Raw genomic sequence first — 22,557 nt, forward strand, 5'->3', positions numbered from 1 at the left:
TGTAACACTTGATCACGCCGTATATGTCTCATCTCGACCCCACTTGGCCTCTTGTCTATCGTTGACTTGCACTTTTTGCACTCTTGCCTGCTATAACTGAGCAACAACCTTCTTTCCCGAGTCCACTCCTGACGAGACGGCGGTATCCGCAGACATCGTCGAGCCCTCGCTGTGCCGCTGCGCCATCCGCAGATGTTCCTTCAACATCGCATCTCTCGTCCTCTGTGTCAGGTCATCCACATCCGCCGGCGTGAGTCCCGTGGTCTCGATCGGCGGCAATACTATCCTCAATCAGCTCCCTTTCTACAAGCCCGTAAAGTCCTCGCCGACAGCAACGTACCTGAAATTCTGATCGTCCCCGCCCTAAACACCCTCCTCTTAACATTTAGGATGTGCGCATAATTCTCCACCACAACCGGCACAACGGGCACCTGCGCCTTAACCGCCAGATGAAACGCCCCCTTCTTAAACGGGAGCAACATCGGCTGCTCCGCGTAACTCCTCGTGCCCTCGGGGAAGATGAAGACGCTCTGCCGCTCCCTCCGCATCACCTCCGCCGCGCCATCGAACGCGTTCCTCGCCGTCGCCCGATTCGTCCGGTCGATGAACACGCTCTTGCTCAGCACCATGAACCAGCCCAGAAAGGGGATATACTTGAGGCTCGACTTCGCCGTCACGCTCGTGTAAGGCGCGAAGATGTGCCCGAGAGCCGCGACGTCGAGTTCTGTCTGGTGGTTCCCTACGAACACCGCGGGCCGCGTTTGGAGGTGCTCTTCACCCTCGATGGCGAACCAGACGCCGGTCGTCAGGTACATGCTCCACTTAAAGGCTCGCGCGACGGTCCATTGTGAGAGCCCACCGTGGCCGGCGAGGCGCAGCAATAGAGAGGCGATGACGCCGTAGGTTGCGCAGAGGAGGAGGCTGAACCAGGAGGCAAGGAGGCGCGCGTAGAATGTCATGCTTGTGGCGAGGAAGGGGGGCGAGATGAGGGAGAGGGCGTAGAGGGCGGCGGTTAGGCTGATATAGGAGAAGATGCCGAGAAGGGGGTAGGCTATGAGGGCGTGCATCGTGGGTTTGGTGGTGGGGTGGTCTGGTCTGGTCTGGTGACAGGTGGATGGGGAGTGCAATGGCAATTGAGGGAGCTGTTTCTGTGATGGAGGCTTGTGATCCCTCCTGTATCCAGAAGAGAGCGGCGGTGGAGGAGGATTGCCCTCAGGATGGGAATTCAAGCATCAGGTGTGCGGATGTTTTGCGGGCTGTTGTTGAGGGCGGGCGGTGAAGGTGGGGGGACGAATGCTCACATGGCCGCATCAGAATCCCTGAAATTCAACCACTGCGCAGCTGCACGACATCCAAGCCGCGGCAGATGCATACTCAGCTGTCAGGGCGGAAGGTAAATCCATGGATAAGGCCCGCTGAAATGGACGTCATGGGTATTCTCCGATATCACAGACTTTCTTGGCAAGCCAGGAACCCTATCACGGTCATACATTGCACACAAACCCTCAAGCGCACTCCAATTTGACTATGCCTTCGTTATCGCTGGCCTCATTCATCCACCATGCCCAAAGAAGTCCGCTGATGGACACGGATACCATCCAGCCAGTGAGCTCCAAAGCTACCTATTCGTCCTTGGCCGAAACCCGGAAACGCCGCCAAGATGCACCTCCTGAAATGCACAATGCTCGCTAATCCTAAAACTCCCTAAAGTGCTTCGTTCAACGAGTGCATACGTGGTATCGTGGGGTATAAAACGCCAGATGACGAGTCAATAGTACCACTATGGAGAAGTGAAGCGGTATCAAGGTCTGTGAGGATGCGGACGGTATTAATAGGCGGGATACAGGTCGAGGGGATATCATTACACGTCCCCTTCCTCGGGATCAAAGTCGTCGTCGTCCTCTTCGAGCGATTCCATGGCTTCCTTGATGTATGAGGCAGCCTGCCATGATGATTAGCCTTGAGGCTTTGCAAACACAGAAGGATGGGGAGTCACCTTTGGATCCAGGTTCAACGCAATCGTGAAGTGGCGGAGCGCGGACGCCCTGTCGCCCACCTTCTTGTACACTCTGCCGAGCGTGAAGTGCACGTTCGCTTCGTCCGGCGCAATGTCCTTCAGGATTTGGAGTTCCCTGAGGGCTTCTTTGGGATGATGTAGGTTCATCAACGCTCGTGCCTTCTTGAAACGCGACATCGCCGACCGAGGATCAATCTCGCACGCATGGCTGTACTGGATCAGTGCCGCTTGGGGCTTCTTCATCTTTTCGAGGACCTACTCATCATTAGTTCGCTAGTCACATGAGCGGAGTTGAGCAACTGACCATTCCTATGCGTACAACGAGTACCGAGTTGGATGAGTTGATCTGCGCCGCGGACTTGTAGTGCTTCTCTGCAATTTCGTACTTGCCCATCCTCTCGTAGACAAGACCAAGACCATACCAGCCATTGTAGTGTCGATGATCTGCAGAGATGGCGCATCTGTAAGCGTAAAGAGCCTTGTCGAACTCCTCATTCGCGATATGCTCATGGCCTTGCAGTGTGAATGCGTATGCAAACTTGGGGTCTAGCTGCGTCGCTCGCTTGAAGCACTTGATGGCCCGCTCGTGCTCTCGTTGAAGCGAGAATGAGTTCCCGATGGCACACCAAGCTTGCGGACATAGTCGATCGGCCTCGATCAACTCATGTGAGAGGTAGGCCAAGTCTGTCTCTTTCTTCAAGTGCCACAAAACGGTTGAGTAGACTTCCATGTCCTCCATCCGCGAAGGCGCCATCTTCTTGATCCTCTGGAACACTTCTTCTGCCTCCGCGTATGCATTTCGTTCGTGGTATGCTTTCCCAATCTGAGCCAAAACCCATGGCGTTTCTCGCTGTTGCGGCGCCATAGAAGCAAATGTCTGCAGAGCGGCTTGGCATTGGTATCGGCTCAGAGAGTAGTAGCCGCTTCCAAGCTTAGCGAAGAGATCCAGAAGCCACTGCAAAGCCTCTTGATCCCGCTGCGGCTCGGCCTGCGGTGCTGAAGTTCTCTGCGACGCTGTCGATATGCCAGAAGCGACGCTAGGCGGGCGCAATTCCTTCGCGTCTCGATCCGAAGGCTCTAGTTTTCTGTTCCCACTCACCACTCGTCCCACAGTTGAGCCTGTCGCGGACCGACCCTTCGTCCCCGTCGCCCTAGCTTTCTTCAACTCCCCGGCTTGCTGAGCTTCCGGATCTTTGGCGACTGCCGAAGCCAGCTTGCTGCTTGACGGGCGAGCTAGTTGACCCCATATTCGAGCACTCCGACGCTGGGGTGCTGCGGTCGGATCTAGCTCTAGAGCAGAACTCGCTTGTGATGCGTGGCCGGATATCGTTCTTTTGTGATTACTCGGCATTGCCAGTCGTGAACCTTCCGATGTCTCGGTAGTCTCCGAACCTGTTTTGATTCTGCTCCTTGTCGAAACTGACCGCATCTTTGGTGCTTCTCTCGGCCCCCCAGGTACAAGATGCTGCAATGGCCTCGTCTTCGTTCTCATCGGAGCGTGTGGCGGCTCCATCGCCTGCGCATGACTGACGGGGCCGCCGGCCTCTCCCATCATAATGTCGTCATCATGTGCGCCTCCGTTCACAGCCGGACTATCCCAATCCTGCAGTTGCGCGTAGCCTCCGTTAGGCGCTGGCACGCTACCATTGAGGCGAGAGAGCAGATTCGGTCCTCCGAGGTTGAGTCCCACTTCGCCAACGTTTCGCACAGTTGGGTTGAAGGGGTCGTTTCCAGGTGTTGCGAGACTTTGGTTGCTGACGTTCACTTGTGGTTGTAGAGGGATATTTGGTGGAGAGCCTTCCAGGCTGCCATTCGAGGCTGTGGATGTTGTAAGAAATGCAATCATCTCCGGTGTCATTTTGAAGATGTTGGATGGCCGGATAACGATGCCTGTACTGCTGTCAGTCCACGCACCCAATGCAGTGTGATCGTATATACCCATGTCGCAGAGGTCAAGGAATGCGTCCCACATGAACGGGTTGAGCTTGAGAGCCTCAACATAGCAGTCCACAGCCTTTTTGGTGTCACCGTAAGCTCTCCATAGCTTCCCCAGCAGACAGTTGACCGCTGCTGCATCCGGTAGGTGTCGCCTTGAGCTCTCCGAGTGCTTATCTACCATTGTGTCAGCACCTGACGTGTGCCCTAAGCTCTTTTTCACAGTCTTCCAACTCACTCCAGTGGTTTCTGCCGCCCCATAGTCCGCGCGCTCGGTCTAGTGCTCCGATTCCGTCGGTGTACCGCTCGAGACCCAAACATGCCTGCGCAAACACGTATGCGCATCCTAAATGCTGCCCTCTCCCACCCTTGTCCCGGCTGTAGTCGCAGGCGGCTTTTAATCTTCCTAGCCGTATGCAGCAGAGGGCCACGAGGTGCGACGCCTCCGGACTTCGAGGCTCCAAAGCATGCAGTCGCCCAGCGAGGAAGAACGCGTTCTGGGCAAGGTCGTTATCGAGGTGGTAGTAGATGAGCTGCCGGAGCTGTGTCGCTATTGCAGGGTTGGGTGACATGGTAGAGGGCCGTGGGCGGCGGGGCTTCGTGGAGTGGCGGGTGGGCCTCCACAGACTGCGATAGAGCTACAGAGGTGAAGGGAGGTTCGGACAGAGGGCGGGACGCGTGGGCTGGTTTCATGTAGGCAGCTCTGGCGTGTGCTGCACTCGCGGCGAGATGTCTTTGACGGTTTCGGCAGTCCTACAAAGCTAATTGCGAACTGGGCTGGATCTTGCCATGGAACAGGTGTGCGGCTATGAATGACGCGCAGGTTTGATCGCACGGAGGAGATTGAAGCCGTCGGAGGTGAGGTAGGTACGTCCCAGTGTACACGGGCTTTGCATTGTCCCTCTTAGTGCTGCTGTCGCGGTTTGGTGTTGGTGTTGGTGTTGGTGTTGGTGTTGACTGGCCGGCGAAAGTCCGGAAGCAGGGAAGCAGCAAGCGCTGCCCTGGTGACGAAAAGGGCCAGTCGGCGGCTCGGCGCGGCTGACGGGCGAGCACAGGAACGAGCACCACCGACAAATCAGTGGTCCTATTCAAGATTGCCGCAAACCACCTGTCGTGTGCAGCGAGGATAGGGCGCTCTGTGAATTTACGGGGCGGAAAAGTGATGTTTTGTAGGAAGACAGTTTAGACTTGGTTGCGACAGCAGTACAAAACTAGAGGCAGCACCTCTGTCTGTCCGTAGCCATTGAAGATACCAAAATGGCACAGGTATGTAAGTTTCCCCCAAGATCACTTGTGCATGAGCTGATCCCTCCCAGAAAGCGGCCAAGACACTTGCCGCGCGCAACACTCAGACCCTCAACCGCACCCTCATTATCACAGCCGCCGTCCATGCCGTCTTCATCTTACTCCGCGGTCTTCTCTTCCGGCACTCATTCACCACCCGCTCACTCACGCTCTACCTGGTGCTCTCCGCACCATCCCTCATCATCCAATTCTGGTTTGAGCGCATTGGCCGGCCGACCTATGGCGCCGCACCCGGCGACCTTCGCCGAAGCGGCGAGGATCTTGAGGCGAAGGGGCTGACAGAGTGGATGTGGGACGTGCTGTACTGGACCTATATCTGTCTGGGGTTCGCAGCGATTCTAGGCGATTGGGCATGGTGGTCATGGGTACGTTTCATTCTGTTCAGTTACCGAAGTCTGTTTGAAGCGACACTGGGGATACTTGCTGATACGTGTGCATTGCAGGCTGCTGTGCCGGCTTATTCAGCTTGGCTCGCCTACACGACGTTCGTTGGTGCTCGTCAGGGAATGGCCGGTATGGCAGGCGCGGGTGGCGAGGGTGGAGATTCGGCGCAGAGCAAGAGACAGCAGAAGATGGAGAAGAGGGGCGGTCAGAAGATGCAGTACCGCTGACGCGAGGGAGGAGAAGTAAGTCTGTTAGCCTTCTGTAGATTTTATTGACTGCGATGACACGAATCCTCCAACACGTGATTGCGCGCGACATTTCCTTCTCACATACATAAGGTAGTTGTGCTATGCATCGAGCGAGCACATTGGGCTGAGGTCGCGGCTGTTTTGCCAGACATCGCGAGTTGCAGTTTGCGGCTGATACCTACGCGTCATCGTTGCAAACACCTCGACAGAAACGCTCGCCTCTCACTGCCCAGACGTAGCCGTAAGGTGACTAGGCGGGACTTCTAATTACTACCGTGCTTCAGCTTCTCGGGTCCAGAACCGCGTCATTTCAGGCGATTCTTAATGTCGGCTGTCTCTGACACGCAGACGGCGGAAAATAGTGTCGGAATCGTTAGTAGTGACATGGACGCGCACACGACGGCTCAGACCGAAGCTAGCGACGTGAACATCGTGCAAAGCACGCCGAGAAAGATTCCCGCCGTGGAGACTCGCTCCAGCGGTACCTCAACGGAAGAAATCAAGCGGCTCGAGACTTCGTAGGGACTACTCCTCACCGAAGTTCTACTGCTTCTACACTGCTGACTCAACGATATATATAGCCCTTACATCTCAGAAGTTTGTCTTTTACGGTTCGGCTCTGCCAACGAACCGTACACTGTTCTGGAGACGTTCCTTCAGCAGCATCCAGGATTCACAGCTTCGGGTTGGAAGGGATCGGCACACAGCTCCAGGCCGATCAAACTATCCGAGGTAGATCAGGATACCGGCCACACATTAGTGCATTACCTTTACACCGGCACCTACCAGACACTCAAGCCGACAGACGTCTCGCTCGATGCCCCAAAGGTCAACGAGTACAAGAGAGGTGTATTTGCGTATTGCGCCGGCAGGAGACACGGATTGCCTGGCCTGGCATCATTAGCAAAACGCAAGATCAAGAGCCTCAATGAGGAGATTTCCATCTTCGAGTTCTTGGACATCGCTTCCCAAGCTTTTCAGAAGCTCTCAAGAACGGACCCCTGGTTTTCAGATTTCGTCCAGACGCGGATCAAGGCCGTGCTCGAGGCCAACGAGGATTTGTTGGCGGATGGGGATTTGTTGGACCGCATCGGCAAAGTCGCGGTCTTTGACAAGGTTTTGATGGGCGGCATGGTGAAGACGTACGTCGAGAAAATTGCAGAGGTAGCCAGCAGGAAGCGCGCGTTCGAAGAGATTCTTGACGACGAGGCTGTCATCTCGGCCTTGCGGAGATCTACCGCTTAGCAAGGAAGTGATTGTCCATGGAGAAGGACTTCTACCAGTTGCAAGTCAAGAGGAAAGAAAGAAGGGAGAGGATGAAAGTCAGCGCTTCAGCAGGGTGAAATGATCTGGTTGGCTCTGAAAGACTTGAGTTCTGTAGCCAGTTCAATGGCTTACTTCGCTGTCGACTCTCGTATGACCATTGTAGGCTTTCCTACCTTCGCCTGGAGATTTCTGAAGCAGTATCTAACTTGTTCATAGCTACTGCGCCACGGTATGGCCAGGAACGAAGCTAGCGACTATTTGATCAACTCTTCAGCATCGAGTCTGGGATCTAAGCATACGCTGTTCAGCTGAATCATCGGGCCAATGGTCATGAAAGCGGACGGAAACTCAGACCGGCTGTGGCAGAAGTGGAATTATTGCAGAATCGCTCATTATAGAGTAAAGGGGAGGAAATCGGCCGCTTATACATCATTTTAAGAGCTGCGCACTTGTTTAATAAACATGCGCCATCCTCACTCCTATCAAAACTCTTCTCAGCCTTCAAAGCTTGCTCTTCGGGTCCTTGCCTTTCTCATAACCTGCCTTGATCCCTCTTTCAGCTCCCGTTCCAAAACCTGCGCCCTCGCTTCCATACCCTTCACCTCATGCTCTCCATCATCCAACTGCGGACTTCACTTGCCTTGGCCTCTCGATCTTCTTACCCGTACGTTCCTACTCCTGCAGCATCGCCCGCCACTCCTCCGGCTCCTCCGTGCTGCCTAAATAAAGGCTGTAGTCGTCACAGTAGCACGCGTGCGTGACGAGGCAAAACTTCGAGTAGCCGATGAACCGGTACTGCCGACAGTGCCTGAGGATGCGGCCACTTTCGAAGTTGATGAGCGAGCTCTCGAGCAGCCAGTGGCCGATGTGGGTATGCATCTCCAGCGGCGCTGATCGGACGCGGTTACAGCAGGCGGCGAATTGGCGCATATCGACACCGACAGAAAACATCAATCATCGGTGACAAGGCGGATGTAGGCGAAGAAGCAGCTGTATGTGTTGTGCAGCGGACATCACGCCTGCGCAGCCACTTCGACGATATGAAATCTCTTCCCGAGCGTCAAGCGTACTGCTTGTATCATCTCACTTCTGGAAGGAAGCAGTACTCCAAGTGGGTATGGAGAAGCCCTGAGGCCGTCCCTTGCGTTGCGCACAAGTTCTGATACTGGACAGTACGCAAGAGAGCTATTCAGACACGTTCTACCACAGTTCTACCTAATGTATATAGATGAGTCTAATACGTGTAGCGTTGCCGATACACGCTATCTGACGTAACAAACCGTTGTGAGTGAGTTGTAGGGACTCCAGAATGATACTGTGAACGGCGGTCCCTGTACCACACCGAACGCGTATGAATAAGATAGGTGCAATGAGATTACTGGCAGTACTAAGATAGGCACCATTCGGCTGTTCTTCGTTCGGACAGTTGTTTGATGCAAGATAAAGACAATCTTAGTGACTCGAACGGGCGATCCTTCAAGTGGAGGTCTTAGACCATCCAGCTTTGCAGCTGAGCGAGACTTCATATACTCTCATGATGCCTGTTCCCCTAGGTAAGATGCTCTTTCGGTTGCCGCGACTGTTCATTCGCGTGCTGTCGTTCCCAAGCCAAGAGCGACTCAAAATAAAGGTTGCCGTATGCCAGATGCTTTTTGAACCAAAACATACGGCAGCCTCCAATTTAGATCATCTCGGAGCGCATCTAATCTAATCGCGGGAGCGGAGAAACTGCGGCGAAACCTGCGAAGTTCGACGAATTTCAGGCCAACCAGGCAGGAACGTCACAGAAGCTTACGAGTGCCGCTTTCCAGCACTCGTAAAGAGCATCTTGTGCTCGGCTCTGGCAGGGTGATTTCTGATGTTCTTCCCGCCCCGTGCACCCATTTCGCCGTGCCAGAACGGCTTAGCGTACTTTTTCCAGGCAGTTGCAGTCTGATCACTGATTCCCTTATTTCATTGAAAGCCCCGCTCGTTTTCCTGCTCTTCTTTCTCCTCTTCTCTCACACATATCTCACGAAGCATCAACGCCATCAACTCCAACCATCAATAACCATCACATCAGCCTCTCAACACCAAATCCATCGAACTTCAACACATCTACAACATGACTGGACGTAAGTACATTTGTTCCATCGTCCTCGCCATCGTATACGGTACTTTGGTGATGTTGTCGTCGCCTCGACGCGGTCACGGTCGCTGCATCTCGTGATGCGTGACCCGACGCGTTCAGCCTCAACACCATGGCTGCCACAACGTCTCACCACCACTGCCTGCACACAACATCATCGATGCTGTCGCTCAAAACCATGATGCACTGTGCTAACATACTGTCACCACAGGCGGCAAAGGTGGGAAGGGTCTCGGAAAGGGCGGCGCCAAGCGTCACCGCAAGATTCTTCGCGACAACATTCAGGGCATTACCAAGCCTGCTATCCGTCGTCTCGCTCGTCGTGGCGGTGTGAAGCGTATCTCTGCCAGTAAGTCATCCACCAGACATCACTTCACTTTACGTATACTAAAACGTCTTCCTACAGTGATCTACGAAGAGACCCGCGGTGTCCTCAAGTCCTTCCTCGAGGGTGTCATCCGTGATGCCGTCACCTACACCGAGCACGCCAAGCGGAAGACTGTCACCTCCCTCGATGTCGTCTACGCCCTCAAGCGCCAGGGCCGTACCTTGTACGGTTTCGGCGGCTAAGCATCTTCGCCTATCTTCTCCCCGGCGCTCCATGAATCCGTGGGCATTCTTTTGCGCCTTGCTAGCTGTCACGGCCTGATTGCTAGAGGTCGGACACAAGCGTGGCGTATCTAGGGATCAGGGATGGCGTATCTCAGTGGCTCAAGGGTTTCGGACGGGAGGATGGTAAAGATTGGCGTTTGGGATTGCTTATGATTGCTTTATGAATATCTTACGAAGGGAGAATTGCGGAACGTAGCTACCATCACTCACGATAGACTCAACCACAGCAGTCTATTCCCATTTCTCGTCCTCACTGTGATTTAAGTTTGCTCAATGCTTTTCAGCTCACACATGTATGTCTGTTTCTCCTGGTTACCGATCAAGGCCAATCCATGATCGCCGACAATACCACGTCCCTGTCGTCCTGCTGGGTATAGAACATCATTTCAATTTCCCTACACGCCACCACCTCAAACCTCATCCGCCCCAGCACGCTTCAGCATCTCAATCACATCGTCTACCCTCCCCACCGCCCCAAAAATACCCCCCTCCATCTGCACCCCCCTAACCGTCGCTTCATGCAACTCCTCCTCAGCCGCCGCACACCCATCCTCGAGTAGCAAACAGTCAAACCCCCTATCATTCGCCTCCCTCATCGTGCTACTCACACACACATCCGTGGTAACCCCACAAACAACCAGATTCCTAATCCCCCTAACCCTCAACAACAGCTCAAAGTCCGTATGCGCAAACGCGCCCCGCCCGGGCTTATCAATAACGGGCTCCCCTGGCAGCGGATACAGCTCGGGGATCGTGTCGTGGCCCTCTTCGCCGCGGATAAGGAGGCGACCGAGGGGCCCCGGGTCGCCGATGCCGAGGCCGGAGGCGTTGTTGCGGGAGCGGAAGGCCTCGCGGGGGGAGAGGGTCGAGAGGTCCCGGCGGTGGCCTTCGCGGGTGTGGTAGATTTGGTAGCCGGAGGCGCGAAAGGCGATGAGGAGGCGCTGAAGGCAGGGGATGATGGAGCGCGTGGCGGTGATGGAGTAGCCTTGGCTGGTGAGGTAGCCGCCCGGGGAGCAGACTGTTCCTGGAGGGGTGGGTTAGAGTGGCGGAGATGGGGATTGGGAAGGAGACAGGGAATGTACAGTCGCGCTGCATGTCTACAATGACCAGCGCAGTGGTCTCTCGGGAGAAAGAGGCATCGTGAGGCCAGGCGTAGGGCCTTGCTGCTGCCATTTGGTTTGGATTGTTGCTCGTGATAGGATTGCTCAATAATAAGTGAGCTTGACCTGTCAGAAGCTTGACCTGTCAGCAGCTTGACTCGAGTGAGATGATGAGGTTGGAAGCTCGGGACATAACAGACGCCCAAGCTGACTATTGATAGTGGTTGAGACGGTGCGAAGGACTACATTCTACCTACGCATCTCCCGCTAATGCGGGATTTGACGCTTGTCATTTGACAGACATCTGCGAACTCAACGCCTACTATATTCACATTGCTGGCTGCATGGAATCCTCTACAAGACGGTAGCCTGGATTAAGCACCAGATACCAAGTCCTCAGTTTTGCAAATGCTCGGATACCTAGTGGATGACTGCCCGATGCTAGAAGCAGATATTGATTGCGTCACGTGGTTTTCCCTCTCATATCTGTCAGCGCCTCTGTATCCCAGGCAAGTCCCACCTCGCGATGTACAAATCTGAAGCCGGTATGCCGGTTCACTGGGGACACTCGCGCAGGCGTGACTGCGATCCTCTTCAGCACCATGAAAGAACTAGCAGCAAGAGAGAACAACTGGTCACCTCTTACAGCATGCTACGAGGTCGAATAGCCCGTCGATCAATGGGATGGAACATGCAGACAAGCCATGAAGACACACCACACGCGACAAGATGCGGCATACATTGTGATCGAGAGATGCTCAAGCAAAATACATATGGTTTTGGGCCCAATGTCCAGCGTTGCGCCCGAACGGCGGCTGCGAATGTAGAACGTAAGCGCAGTGTTCTATTATTTAGGTGCTCGAGAATCTCTTTTGTCAACGCAGTTCAACGGGGTTCTAATCCTTCAAGTCGGAATGACTATTTCTGTCGGGATGAGAGATGCAAGAGGTTATACAAAGCAGCTGCTCAAAGCTAAGATACAAGTTAAATATGCTCGAATCCATCGGATTCAGTTTAAGCATTCTCACTGCTAAACGGTCCTGAGCGGCATTCACAACATTAGAGTGAAGTCTTGTAAGCCTTCTATCACAGTTGCATTGGATGAGTTGTTTGTGCATTTAATTTGACCGTACTGTTCAGCATGATCAACGTCTAGTCCTACTCATCTGTTTGCTGATGGTGATACTCTTTGTGTTTATATCTGGCGATTGCCTAAATGTCGCCTAGCCGTCGGCTGCTATTGGCATGATCATGCTTGTCACTGTCGTGACCTAGAATATGACGGGCAAGAGGCAACCCAGTGGTCTGGGATGGTAGAAGTAGCAGTCAGAGGATGTAGTGCCCTCTTGTGGTGAACGGTCATCCGGCCTTGTGTAGGACTAGGCGATCAGTGCCGCCTTCGCCGGGCGTTTCTATTTCTGCATGGCCCATGTACGGAGTAATACTTCACGCACTTGTAAGCGACGCGTGGTTCAATTAACGCTGCCTAAAAGCCAGTGGAGGCAGCAAAAAAAACGTACAGTACCTCAGTTTGCCCGTGACCGCTAGTGCCAAGCACCGCGAGCGTCCTGCAACACCGCGCGTGCGTAATCACGAAGCAAACAACCTGAGAACTCGGCAGCTTTGACCTTCCTGCTGTGCCTGCGGCCGCAAAACACCTGCGCTGAGTTTACCAAGTGCCGCGGCGTGCTGCGCAAAGCTTGGTGGGGATAGGTTTTCCGCTTTGTGCCTGTGGCTGAGTCCCAAGGGTTGTCGTCGCGGTCTTGCAGGCAGCAGCATTTTGGACCTCATCTACCTTAAGCGCGGGACCCCCAACAACTGCCAACATGAAGAAAACCGCAAGACCATCAATGAAATTTGACAAGTTCAACAGCAAGTGTGTACTATAGAATGGTCGCCGATGCCAATCTAAGACTGAGGATGGAGTCAATCTCTCCTGCGCCTGGGAAGCTTGCGGAGCTCTTTACAGACACCAGACGGTCCTTCGACGTCGTCACGGGACCAGAGGAACATAAGGATGTCCCGGAGCTCAGTCCGCTGCAACAGAGATTCCGGATGCAGAAAGACAGATATCTCGCCTGGGCGCAAGAGTGGAAAGATCAGGTCGCAATTGCGCAAGGAAACACCGATGCTGCCGAAACTAGCAAGTCTGTATCCGACACTCTCAGTAATATCAGAAACATCCTCGACGAAGCAGAGAAGACGAAGCTCATGTCTCCTACTGCGGCAACACCTCAAGCCGGGAGGAACTGGCGGAAATCCAGCTTGTGGACTGGAGTGCAGAGCAAAACGCGGGCAACGAATTACTCGGATTACAGGACGCTGGAAAGACAATTGACAGGCTCTGTGGACGATCTATACAGGATCCTCTACTCTCAGAAGGGACACGTAGGTGTAGACCCTCAGAGCCAAAAGCCGAGGACGATCCAACCCTCTCATGGTCCGGTCTCACAGAAGGCAATCTTCAGCACCGGTGATTACAGCGCTTCGGACTTGACGCTTGTCAACCCTCCTACCATCCGTTCTGTCAGGTCTATGTCCATCGCGACACTACCGCCAAAGATTGATCTGGACTGTCTGGACCTCCCTGAGGAACAGCCTCCGCCATACGAAAGCATCGAGAGGACCTCATGCAGCCGTCCTGTTGGCCGCCTCCGTGACAACAAGGGGCCTACACAGCCATGGAGCAGGACTACCCCAGTCCTGATCGAGTATGCGCCCTTTGATCCGGCGTACAGAACTACGGGTGTTTCACCGCCCATGGATCGTCTCGAGTCGCTCGTCGCCCTTCTTGACCGTGCTTGGAGCGATCTGAAGCCGCCACTTTCCGCGACACTCAAATGCTTGGGCTACTTTGAGGATCCAAACCAGCCGCGCTTCGGCGTCGTCTTCGAACTACCCATCTCGGGGCGCAGCGGTGTCACAGATGAGTGGAAGGACTTGGAGGAGCTTCGGCCTGGGACCCTCTTGAATGTTTTGCAGTCCTCCTCGAAGTCGGTCGCTCCCGCGACCGCTGCACCAGTTCCAGCCGTGCCAGCATTAGAGGATCGTTTTCGCCTGGCCCTCAGCCTCGTCTCTACTTTCAGTAAATTCCACCATGAAGGTTTCTTGCACAAGGATGTCAACAGCAGCAATATCCTCTTGTTCCGAGGTCGGGCCTGGACTCCGTACCCATACAATAAGACGCCTGACTGGAATATTCGCTCACCCTTCCTGGTTTCTTGGGACCTGTTCTCCGAATTCAATATTGAGGCGTCTTCCGTTCCATCAAAGACAAACATCTACCGCCATCCAGCTGATCCTCGCGCCACTGGGGATGCACAAAGCAAATACGCATTTCAATTCGATCTCTACTCCTTGGGTCTCATCTTGGTTGAGATCGGCCTCTGGGTACCCCTTGCGGACATTTTCAAACCGAAGTACACCCTTGAAGATTGGAAAATTCGGATTGAAGACATCTGGGTGAAAAGGCTGGCCGCCAAATGCGGATCTGCCTACATGCGTGTTGTCCGTGACTGCCTCTCGGCAGCAGACCAAGTCCTGATGGCTAGTAGTGTTGGCGCCGAACACTTTCCGCCTGCTGAAGTTTATCCCAGAATACTCCGCAGATTGGAGACCTGTTGTCTCTTGGACGAAGTGGACTTTATCAATGTTAACGATGACTCCACCTTGTCTGTCAATCACCTGGGACTGCCCAGTCCCTTTGTCGAACCAATGCGCCGCACGGCACGCTCGTCCTTTAGCGGCGTGGCAGACATGGGAAAGAAGCGTCGAAGCTCAGAGAAGGACAACAGTATTGCCGAGAAGCGTCGGTTCGACCTCCTATCTAGCCTCCGCTCTGGGAGGCCATCGATTTCTAAACCAAGATCACCCACTATCTCTCAGCTAGTGCGGCCTCTCATCCCACCGATCGGAAGCGAGGATATGGATTGGCAAGGCTCTCAACCCCAGGAGCAAACTAGTCTACAACATTGGCCCGTACTCTACAAGAGCAAATCCAATGATGACGCTGTTGACACGGCCTCGTTGTACAGAGAAAGGGTAGCTGCTGCTACAAGCACAATCCAGCGCGCATGGCGTGCTCGAAGCGAGGCACTGGCTTTCCGAGAGAAGAGGCGCAAAGTTACGCTTATACAGCGCCAGTGGAGAAAGCAGCTACAAGCGAGATCCACTGCGGAGACACGCAGCGTCTGTCGGTCGCAGACTTGGTACCCTACCCCCGAGCCAGAACCTGAGGAGTATGTTGTGTCAACAGAGCCAAACCCCAGTAATCTCCTACAAGAGAAGAAGGAGAAGGCCAAGCTGAAGGTGCATCCCAAGGTCCATTTTGCGGCCGAAGTCACCGAGGAATGGCACCAATGCCTTGGACCGCGCGTTGCCCGCATCGTTGAGCGAATACTTAAAGATGAGAAGGAGAGCTGTAGCATCAGTCTCTTAGCTATAGGAGAGACTGAATCCATCACTCGACCAACCATTGTTGTCACTTGCACAAGTACAAAGAAGGTCAAGGCCGCGCTGACCCGAAGACTAGCTTATGATGCAAATGTCTTCGACCTGAAGGTGTTGAGGGGGAAGATCAGACGGTCGAAGGCAAACAAGTCAGCAAAGAAGCGTCCAGTGCCTCACCGCTCGATGGGGAATGAAAGATGGTGCTCAGATGATTCCGAGCCTGTGAACCGTTTTCATCAAAAACGTCCGCTATGCGGTGCTTCTATCGGTGCTTACAGGAATGGAGAGCACTTGCCTCCAGTATCCTATGGCGGCGTTATTCTTGTGGACGATAGTCCCTATGGGATGAGTGTGCACCATCTGCTTGACGCACCAAGCGACGACGAAGACAGCGAGCACGAAGATGAACCAAGCCATCGCCAGGATATCACGGTGAGTTCCACTTGAACAATTACAGGCACATGAATCTTTCAATCCGCTTTCGTCATGCGAACCGCGTCGTTCTCAGTAGCACATGAGTTCCCACTAATACGAAATACGTAAGAGGCGGAGAATGACCACCGAGCACACCCTTTCTTACAGACCATGCTGACGTTTCGTTCAGGTGCCTGAGCTAGACCAAGAAGCTATTCGGTCCAGTGGCCGTCCAAGTAATCACCCTTGGCTAGCAGGCATGGGCTCCCAACCCGCACTTGACTGCCCCGAAGCTCTATATCCGTTCGAAATCTCAGACGACGAAGATGATGAAGGATACGACGCTGAAGAGGTAAGTCCACCGTCTCCGCCTAGTACGTTATCAGCATCACGCTGCGTCTGCAGTGAGTGCACCTTTCAGGAGCCAGTCAACTTCTCGTTCCCGCTTCTCTGACTTTCCAAAGCAGGCTTCCGAACATGACGATCCCGCCTACGACTCAATGGACGATACGCTCTCCGCCTACGAACCCGACGATGCTCTATCAATTGCAAGCACCGCAAGCTCCTTCGGCGATATAGACGGCGTCGACCCTGAGAATGATGAGGAAATCATCATCACGCAGCCCGCCATCGATGATGTCGACGATGACTTTTTCCCCTGCCCCGAAGACCGCGACGAAGACCACCTCGACTCGCACAAGCTTGGTTACGTGCACGCCTCCTCCGGCATCCGCCGCTGGACCCGTAACGGCATTAAGCATGAGATCGACTGGGCGCTCTTCAAGCTCGACGATGAGCGCTTGCAGCCGTATAACCTAGTGCAGGGCGGCAAGCGCTACTGCCCGAATGGGGGGCCGAAGTTATGCCCGAAGCTGGAAGAGCCGATCTGCAGGGGTGTTGCGTACTCGGCGGATGAGGATGAATATCCCATTCAGCTTGCAAAAGCGGGGCAGCTAGGTGGGCTAAAGGTGCATTGTCTGGGGAGAACTAGTGGACTGCAGGAAGGTGTAGTTAGCCGGACTATGAGCTGGGTCAGGTTTTACGGGAGAAGGAGCTTCTCCTCGAGTTGGCATGTTGTGGGTCGGTTCGGAGGTAAGTCACGATGCACTCTCACCTACAGCGGCAGCATGCGCTGTGTGAGTGCTAGCTCGGAAGCTGACATTTTCCCAGTCGGCGGCGATTCGGGAGCCTGGGTCATCGACAACGAACACGGCCGCGTGTGCGGCCATGTCCTGGCGTGGTGCAACAAGAACGCCGTTGCGTACATCTGCCCCATGGAGGTCCTGATGGAGGACATTAAGCGTACCCTTGAGGCGCAAAAGGTCTCCCTTCCTGGAGCGGACGAGGAGGAAGCTGTACCACTGAGGTCTCCGCTGGAGGAGATGCAGCTCAATGCTCTGCAGCAGCTTAGGATAAGCGACCCGAAGGCGGACAGACCAGCTCGTCTCTCCATGGCCACTAGTTCTTCGGCAAGGCTGCCTGTATTAGGCAGCAGGCCTCTGGCGCAGGCAGGCGGACTGTAGTGTCATCCTTATTGGTGTCAAGTTAGATACCCAGCGCATTATGAACATTTCGTCCCGGCCTTCAACACGAAGTCATTATCGTTTCCCGCTGGAAAGAAGATACCAGAACGCTGTATCATTTACAGCGATACAGAGTGAGATACGTATGCTGATACATCCGTGAACAGCGGATTGACCCAGACTGGGGCGCTCCGGAACTCCACTAGCAGCATTTGAGTGCGAACAGTGCCAGTCGGTATGCAGCAGGCTGTTCAAGCGTGCTCGTTAATAGCTGAATTCAGAGGTATTTTGGAATGCACGAGTCATGCAGGGCTGACAGTCACGTGGACGTGGGTGAGTCTGGGGTCGATCGCCCCTGTCGCCCGTTCAGCCTTCCGTCAAAGTTTGTTCGGATGAGCTTGGCGGGCGGCCTGGAAACCTGAAGCATTACTTGTGAACGGCATCTCACGCCCTCCAGAATACTTTTTCCTTGCTGTTCCTCGCTCCCTCTCTCGCGGCTCCATCTCGAACATGCCTTCACAGCGATGAACCTTGTGCCAGTGCGACCCACCTACAGTAGCGCGGCGAAAACAGCGCAGGGTCTAGGGGTCTTCTTCTCACGATGACGGCAATGCTAGCATTCCCAAGACTCGGAAGGCTCAACGGCCGATTTCTCCAGTTTGTACTAATAGCTTCTATCATATCCCTCGGAGGATGGCTCTATCTAGAGTCCTTTGGGCCTCCGAAGCAGATGCACCTTCCTTCCTTTGGACACAAACCGAACACACAGGCAACTGCCTCGCCTACTACAACCACTACATCAGTTTCGACACAAAAGCCGCACCCCATAGACACGCTAGTACGAGATGCGGGAAGTGAATGGGCGGCGGTGCTGGAGAAAGAGACGAAGGATCTTAAAGGCGCTGCGGAAGCGTACCGGTTGCGCCGAGGCCGACATCCTCCCCCGGGGTTTGATGACTGGTTCGCATTCGCCCAGAAGCACGACGCCATTATCATCGAAGACTTCTTCGACCAGATCTATCACGACTTGAACCCCTTCTGGGGCGTGGAATCAAGTGTCATCCGGCAGCAAGCGAGGACGTTCGAGTTCCGTATCAGTGTCCGCAATGGCACGGCGAGCTTCTTTTCCGACGACAACGACCGGCCGTGGATGCGGCTATGGCACGAGCTAATCTCGACAATTGCCAAGCAGCTTCCAGATGTCGACGTTCCTATCAACATCATGGATGAGTCGAGGGTTGTGGTTCCATGGGAGACAATCAAAAATTACACAGATGTCGGGCTGCAGAGCAGGCGGATAGTCGACCTCCCAAATGTTGTATCAAAATACACAGGATTGGCGGAGCTGGACCAGAACCCCGGCGAACCGCCTGACCCGCAATGGATCCGCATGGGCCCTTACTGGGACGTCGCGCGCGTAGGCTGTCCCCCAGGCGCCCCTATGCGCGAAACCCCCTTCGACGGCGATTTCTCCGGCCCTCCTCCCATGCCGACAGGCCACCCCATAAACTCATACGAAGGCTACGTCAAGAACTGGACCCTCGCCAAAGACCCCTGCATCATCCCCAACATCCTCGGCCTGCACGGCACCTTCACTGAACCAATCTCGCAATCCACCACCCACCAATTCTTCCCCATCTTCGGCGGCTCCAAATTGCCCATCAACAACGAGATCCTCCTCCCGCCCGCCATGTACTGGACACGCGACGAGTTCTACTCTGGCGGCGAAGCGCACGGCCCCGCCTGGGACGAGAAAAGCGACAAGATGACGTGGCGCGGCGCCGCATCTGGCGGGCGCAACAAGGCCGAGAACTGGACGCGCTTCCAGCGGCACCGCTTCGTGGCCATGGTGAACGGGACCGCGGTACGGCTGGCCGAGAGCGCGGACGCGGCGCCGAATTTCGTGCTGCCGGACTTCAAGGCGTATCCGCTTGCTGCGGCACGCGAGGCGCATCTGGGAGACTGGCTGGACGGCTTCAGCGACGCCGCGTTTGTCAATCTGCTATGCTTCCCCGCGCCGGAGGGGGATAACCGCAAGTGCGACTACACGGGGAGCTTCTTTGAGATTAAGCAGCCGCAGCCGATGAAGGAGCAGTATGACGCCAAGTACCTCCCGGATATCGATGGGAATTCGTTTAGTGGGAGGTACCGTGGGTTTCTGAGGTCGACGAGCTTGCCGATCAAGGCGACGATCTATAGCGAGTGGCATGATTCGAGGCTGCAGCCGTGGCTGCATTTTGTGCCGATGGACAACACGTTCATCGATATATACGGCATCATGGAGTATTTTCTGGGCTATGGGGATCTGGAAGGACATGATGAGGTGGCGAAGAAGCTGGCGCTTGGGGGAAAGGCGTGGGCGGAGAAGGTACTCAGGCCGGAGGACATGGAGATTTATGTCTTCAGGCTGTTGCTGGAGTTCGCGAGGATTTGCGATGATGCGAGGGACCGACTGGGCTATGTGGGGGATGTTCTAGAAAAGGGGTGAGCAGATGGGAGGGGATGGGACAAGGGAGTTTGGGCGTGTGCATTGGGATTTGGATACCCCTGACGCTTGCTGGGGCCGGTGCATATATTAGCATGTTGGTACTCGATTGATCTTCGTCTAGAACCTGGAAGAGCTTTCTCGTAACCAGTGTCGGACGTCAAAAGGCGCACAAATCGTGCCTCAGGCCACAACCAGGATGCTTCGACCAAGCCGCTGCCATCACACTTCAGCCCTACGAACCCGACCTGCATCCAAAAAATCTCATGGCGAGGTTTAACCGACCATCTCCACCCCACAGCCAAATGTTATGTTCAGAGCTCTGACTCACCCGCGCAGAGCTCTGAATCACATCTCCAGCCAATCGCCCATAAAGCCATCTTGCCATCCGCGATTCCTTCCCACGCAACCAGCGCGCTTCCTCATCACGACCACCGCAATGGACGACCTCACCACCACGCTTCAGTCCCTGGGCGTCTCCGACGTCCCCAAGGCCCCGAATACATATCCAGAACTTAACCCCTTCGACCTCTACCGCTCGCACCTCGCCACCCTCCTCGCGCCCCTCAGCGGCCAAGACGCGTCCGTAATCTATCCCGCGCTGCAATACACCAACACGCTCGACAAAGGCGACCTCGTCCTGCCCGTGCCGGCGCTGAGGATAAAAGGCAAGAAGCCGGACCAGCTGGCCAAAGAGCTGGGCGAGAAATTCCCCGAGGATGACAAGCTGGTCGAGGCGCCGACGGTCAGCGGGACGTACCTGCAGTTCTTCTTCCGGCCGGAGCCGTTGAAGCGGGTCGTGCTGCCCGCGATTCTGAAGAGGGGGAGCGGGTATGGGTTCAACCCTGCGTTTGGGCTCAGGGATCCGCGGGATCCTAGCAAGGGGAAGAAGAAGGCGATTGTGGAGTTCTCGTCGCCGAATATTGCGAAGCCGTTCCACGCGGGGCATCTGAGGAGTACGATTATTGGCGGGTTTTTGGCCAAGTTGTACGAGCGCGCGGGGTGGGAGGTTGTCAAGATGAACTATCTGGGAGATTGGGGGAAGCAGTATGGCGTCCTGGCGGTGGGATTTGAGAGATTTGGGCAGGAGGACGAGTTGGTGAGGAATCCGGTGGGGCATCTTTATGATGTGTATGTGCAGATAAGCAGGCTGCAGAAGGAGGAGGATGAGAGGAGTAAGCAGTTGGCGGTGGAGATTAAGGGGCTGGAAGGGGAGGAGAAAGCGAAGAAACAGGAAGAGCTGGATAGAATAGTTAGCGAGGGCGTGGACGAGCAGGCGCGGAAATACTTCAAGCGGATGGTGGATGGTGATGAGGAAGCATTAGGCGTATGGCGGCGGTTCCGCGACCTAAGCATCGAGAAGATGATGAAGACATACGCGCGCCTCAACATCGAGTACGACGACTACAGCGGCGAGAGCCAGGTCAAGGACGAAAGCATGGAGAAAGCCGCAAAGATCATGGAGGAGAAGGGCGTCTCAGAAAACTCGGACGGCGCTATCATCGTCGATCTCACAAAGTACTCGAAGAAGCTAGGCAAGGCGATTGTCAAGAAGAAGGACGGCACCAGCTTGTACCTCACCAGGGATATCGGCGCGATAATGGAACGGTACGACAATTACCACTTCGACAAGATGATCTATGTCGTGGCGTCGCAGCAGGACTTGCATCTGGCGCAGCTGTTCAAGATCACGGAGGCGATGGGCATGAAGGACATTGCTGAGAAGTGCCAGCACATCAACTTTGGTGTGTATAGGGCTGTAACTGTTTCGCGACTTCTGCTGACTCCTTGTAGGGATGGTCATGGGCATGTCAACAAGGAGGGGCACGGCCAAGTAAGTCGATATTCGTGTTTTATGTGTGTCCCTGATCCGAGGCTCACAATCGACCCTCCAGATTCCTGGACGACATCCTTCGGGACGTCGGAGACAAGATGCACGAAGTCATGCGCACAAACCAAGCAAAGTACGAACAAGTGGAAGACCCCGACAAAACAGCCGACACCCTCGGCATCTCCGCCGTAATGGTGCAAGATATGTCCGGCAAGCGGATAAACAACTACGACTTCGACATCAACCGCATGACCTCCTTCGAAGGCGACACAGGCCCCTATCTGCAATATGCGCACGCGCGGCTGTGCTCCATCACGCGCCGCGCCGAGATCCCGGCCGCCGACCTCCTGGACGCCGACTGGTCGCTGCTCAAGGAGAAACACGCGATTGATTTAGTGCGGAGTCTGGCGCAGTGGCCGGATGTGTTTATCAATACGCTGAAGACGCTCGAGCCGGTTACGGTGCTGACGTATCTGTTTAAGATGACGCATGCGTTGAGTTCGAGCTATGACCATCTCCAAGTCGTGGGCAGTGAGTATGAGATCAAGAGAGCAAGGCTGGCGCTGTATGAGGCGGCGAGGACGGTGCTGGGGAATGGGATGAGGTTATTGGGGTTGAGCCCTGTGGAGAGGATGTAGGGGGATGTTTTGGGAGGGTGAAAATGAGGGAGCGCGAACCGCTTAGCCGTCCAGAGCATGGTTCGTGTTTCTCACTGCATTGGTACACGGCGTTCTCAAAGGGAGTTGCGCTGGCTGATGTGAGTCCAGCTAGACGAGTATTTGCTCTGTAGAAGGGAAATGTAGAGTAGAAGACATCTCGTCCCCGAGGTTCGATACGCTACGGTCAATCGAGACATCCCA

The 22,557-nt window shown here is 54.8% G+C and overlaps 9 protein-coding genes across 9 annotated transcripts; 6 read left to right on the plus strand and 3 right to left on the minus strand.

Annotated features, from left to right (window-relative positions):
• Nucleotides 1–90: 90 nt before the first annotated feature.
• On the minus strand, nt 91–1,067 carry W97_04832 (uncharacterized protein; the record flags this gene model as incomplete). Its single annotated transcript, XM_007782721.1, has 2 exons — nt 91–281; nt 341–1,067. The coding sequence occupies 2 exons, from the start codon at nt 1,065–1,067 to the stop codon at nt 91–93; spliced, it is 918 nt and encodes a 305-aa protein (XP_007780911.1).
• Nucleotides 1,068–1,861: 794 nt separating this feature from the next.
• Nucleotides 1,862–4,524, minus strand: W97_04833 (uncharacterized protein; the record flags this gene model as incomplete). The annotated part of the gene is made up of 5 exons (XM_007782722.1): nt 1,862–1,942; nt 1,997–2,272; nt 2,322–3,907; nt 3,956–4,129; nt 4,191–4,524. 5 exons carry the CDS (start codon nt 4,522–4,524, stop codon nt 1,862–1,864), a joined length of 2,451 nt encoding a protein of 816 aa, XP_007780912.1.
• Nucleotides 4,525–5,209: 685 nt separating this feature from the next.
• W97_04834 (uncharacterized protein) lies at nt 5,210–5,868 on the plus strand (the record flags this gene model as incomplete). The annotated part of the gene is made up of 3 exons (XM_007782723.1): nt 5,210–5,218; nt 5,269–5,622; nt 5,701–5,868. 3 exons carry the CDS (start codon nt 5,210–5,212, stop codon nt 5,866–5,868), a joined length of 531 nt encoding a protein of 176 aa, XP_007780913.1.
• Nucleotides 5,869–6,273: 405 nt separating this feature from the next.
• On the plus strand, nt 6,274–7,134 carry W97_04835 (uncharacterized protein; the record flags this gene model as incomplete). The annotated part of the gene is made up of 2 exons (XM_007782724.1): nt 6,274–6,407; nt 6,471–7,134. The coding sequence occupies 2 exons, from the start codon at nt 6,274–6,276 to the stop codon at nt 7,132–7,134; spliced, it is 798 nt and encodes a 265-aa protein (XP_007780914.1).
• A 2,125-nt stretch (nt 7,135–9,259) lies between these two features.
• W97_04836 (histone H4) lies at nt 9,260–9,853 on the plus strand (the record flags this gene model as incomplete). Its single annotated transcript, XM_007782725.1, has 3 exons — nt 9,260–9,269; nt 9,495–9,632; nt 9,690–9,853. 3 exons carry the CDS (start codon nt 9,260–9,262, stop codon nt 9,851–9,853), a joined length of 312 nt encoding a protein of 103 aa, XP_007780915.1.
• Nucleotides 9,854–10,305: 452 nt separating this feature from the next.
• W97_04837 (uncharacterized protein) lies at nt 10,306–11,068 on the minus strand (the record flags this gene model as incomplete). Its single annotated transcript, XM_007782726.1, has 2 exons — nt 10,306–10,913; nt 10,978–11,068. 2 exons carry the CDS (start codon nt 11,066–11,068, stop codon nt 10,306–10,308), a joined length of 699 nt encoding a protein of 232 aa, XP_007780916.1.
• Nucleotides 11,069–12,885: 1,817 nt separating this feature from the next.
• Nucleotides 12,886–17,381, plus strand: W97_04838 (uncharacterized protein; the record flags this gene model as incomplete). The annotated part of the gene is made up of 4 exons (XM_007782727.1): nt 12,886–15,876; nt 16,049–16,221; nt 16,268–16,950; nt 17,029–17,381. The coding sequence occupies 4 exons, from the start codon at nt 12,886–12,888 to the stop codon at nt 17,379–17,381; spliced, it is 4,200 nt and encodes a 1,399-aa protein (XP_007780917.1).
• A 601-nt stretch (nt 17,382–17,982) lies between these two features.
• W97_04839 (uncharacterized protein) lies at nt 17,983–19,869 on the plus strand (the record flags this gene model as incomplete). Its single annotated transcript, XM_007782728.1, has 1 exon — nt 17,983–19,869. One exon carries the CDS (start codon nt 17,983–17,985, stop codon nt 19,867–19,869), a length of 1,887 nt encoding a protein of 628 aa, XP_007780918.1.
• Nucleotides 19,870–20,305: 436 nt separating this feature from the next.
• W97_04840 (arginyl-tRNA synthetase) lies at nt 20,306–22,335 on the plus strand (the record flags this gene model as incomplete). The annotated part of the gene is made up of 3 exons (XM_007782729.1): nt 20,306–21,611; nt 21,661–21,700; nt 21,762–22,335. The coding sequence occupies 3 exons, from the start codon at nt 20,306–20,308 to the stop codon at nt 22,333–22,335; spliced, it is 1,920 nt and encodes a 639-aa protein (XP_007780919.1).
• Nucleotides 22,336–22,557: the final 222 nt, after the last annotated feature.

Source organism: Coniosporium apollinis (genome assembly GCF_000281105.1).
Source record: "Coniosporium apollinis CBS 100218 chromosome Unknown supercont1.22, whole genome shotgun sequence".
Classification (NCBI taxonomy): Eukaryota; Fungi; Ascomycota; class Dothideomycetes; genus Coniosporium; species Coniosporium apollinis.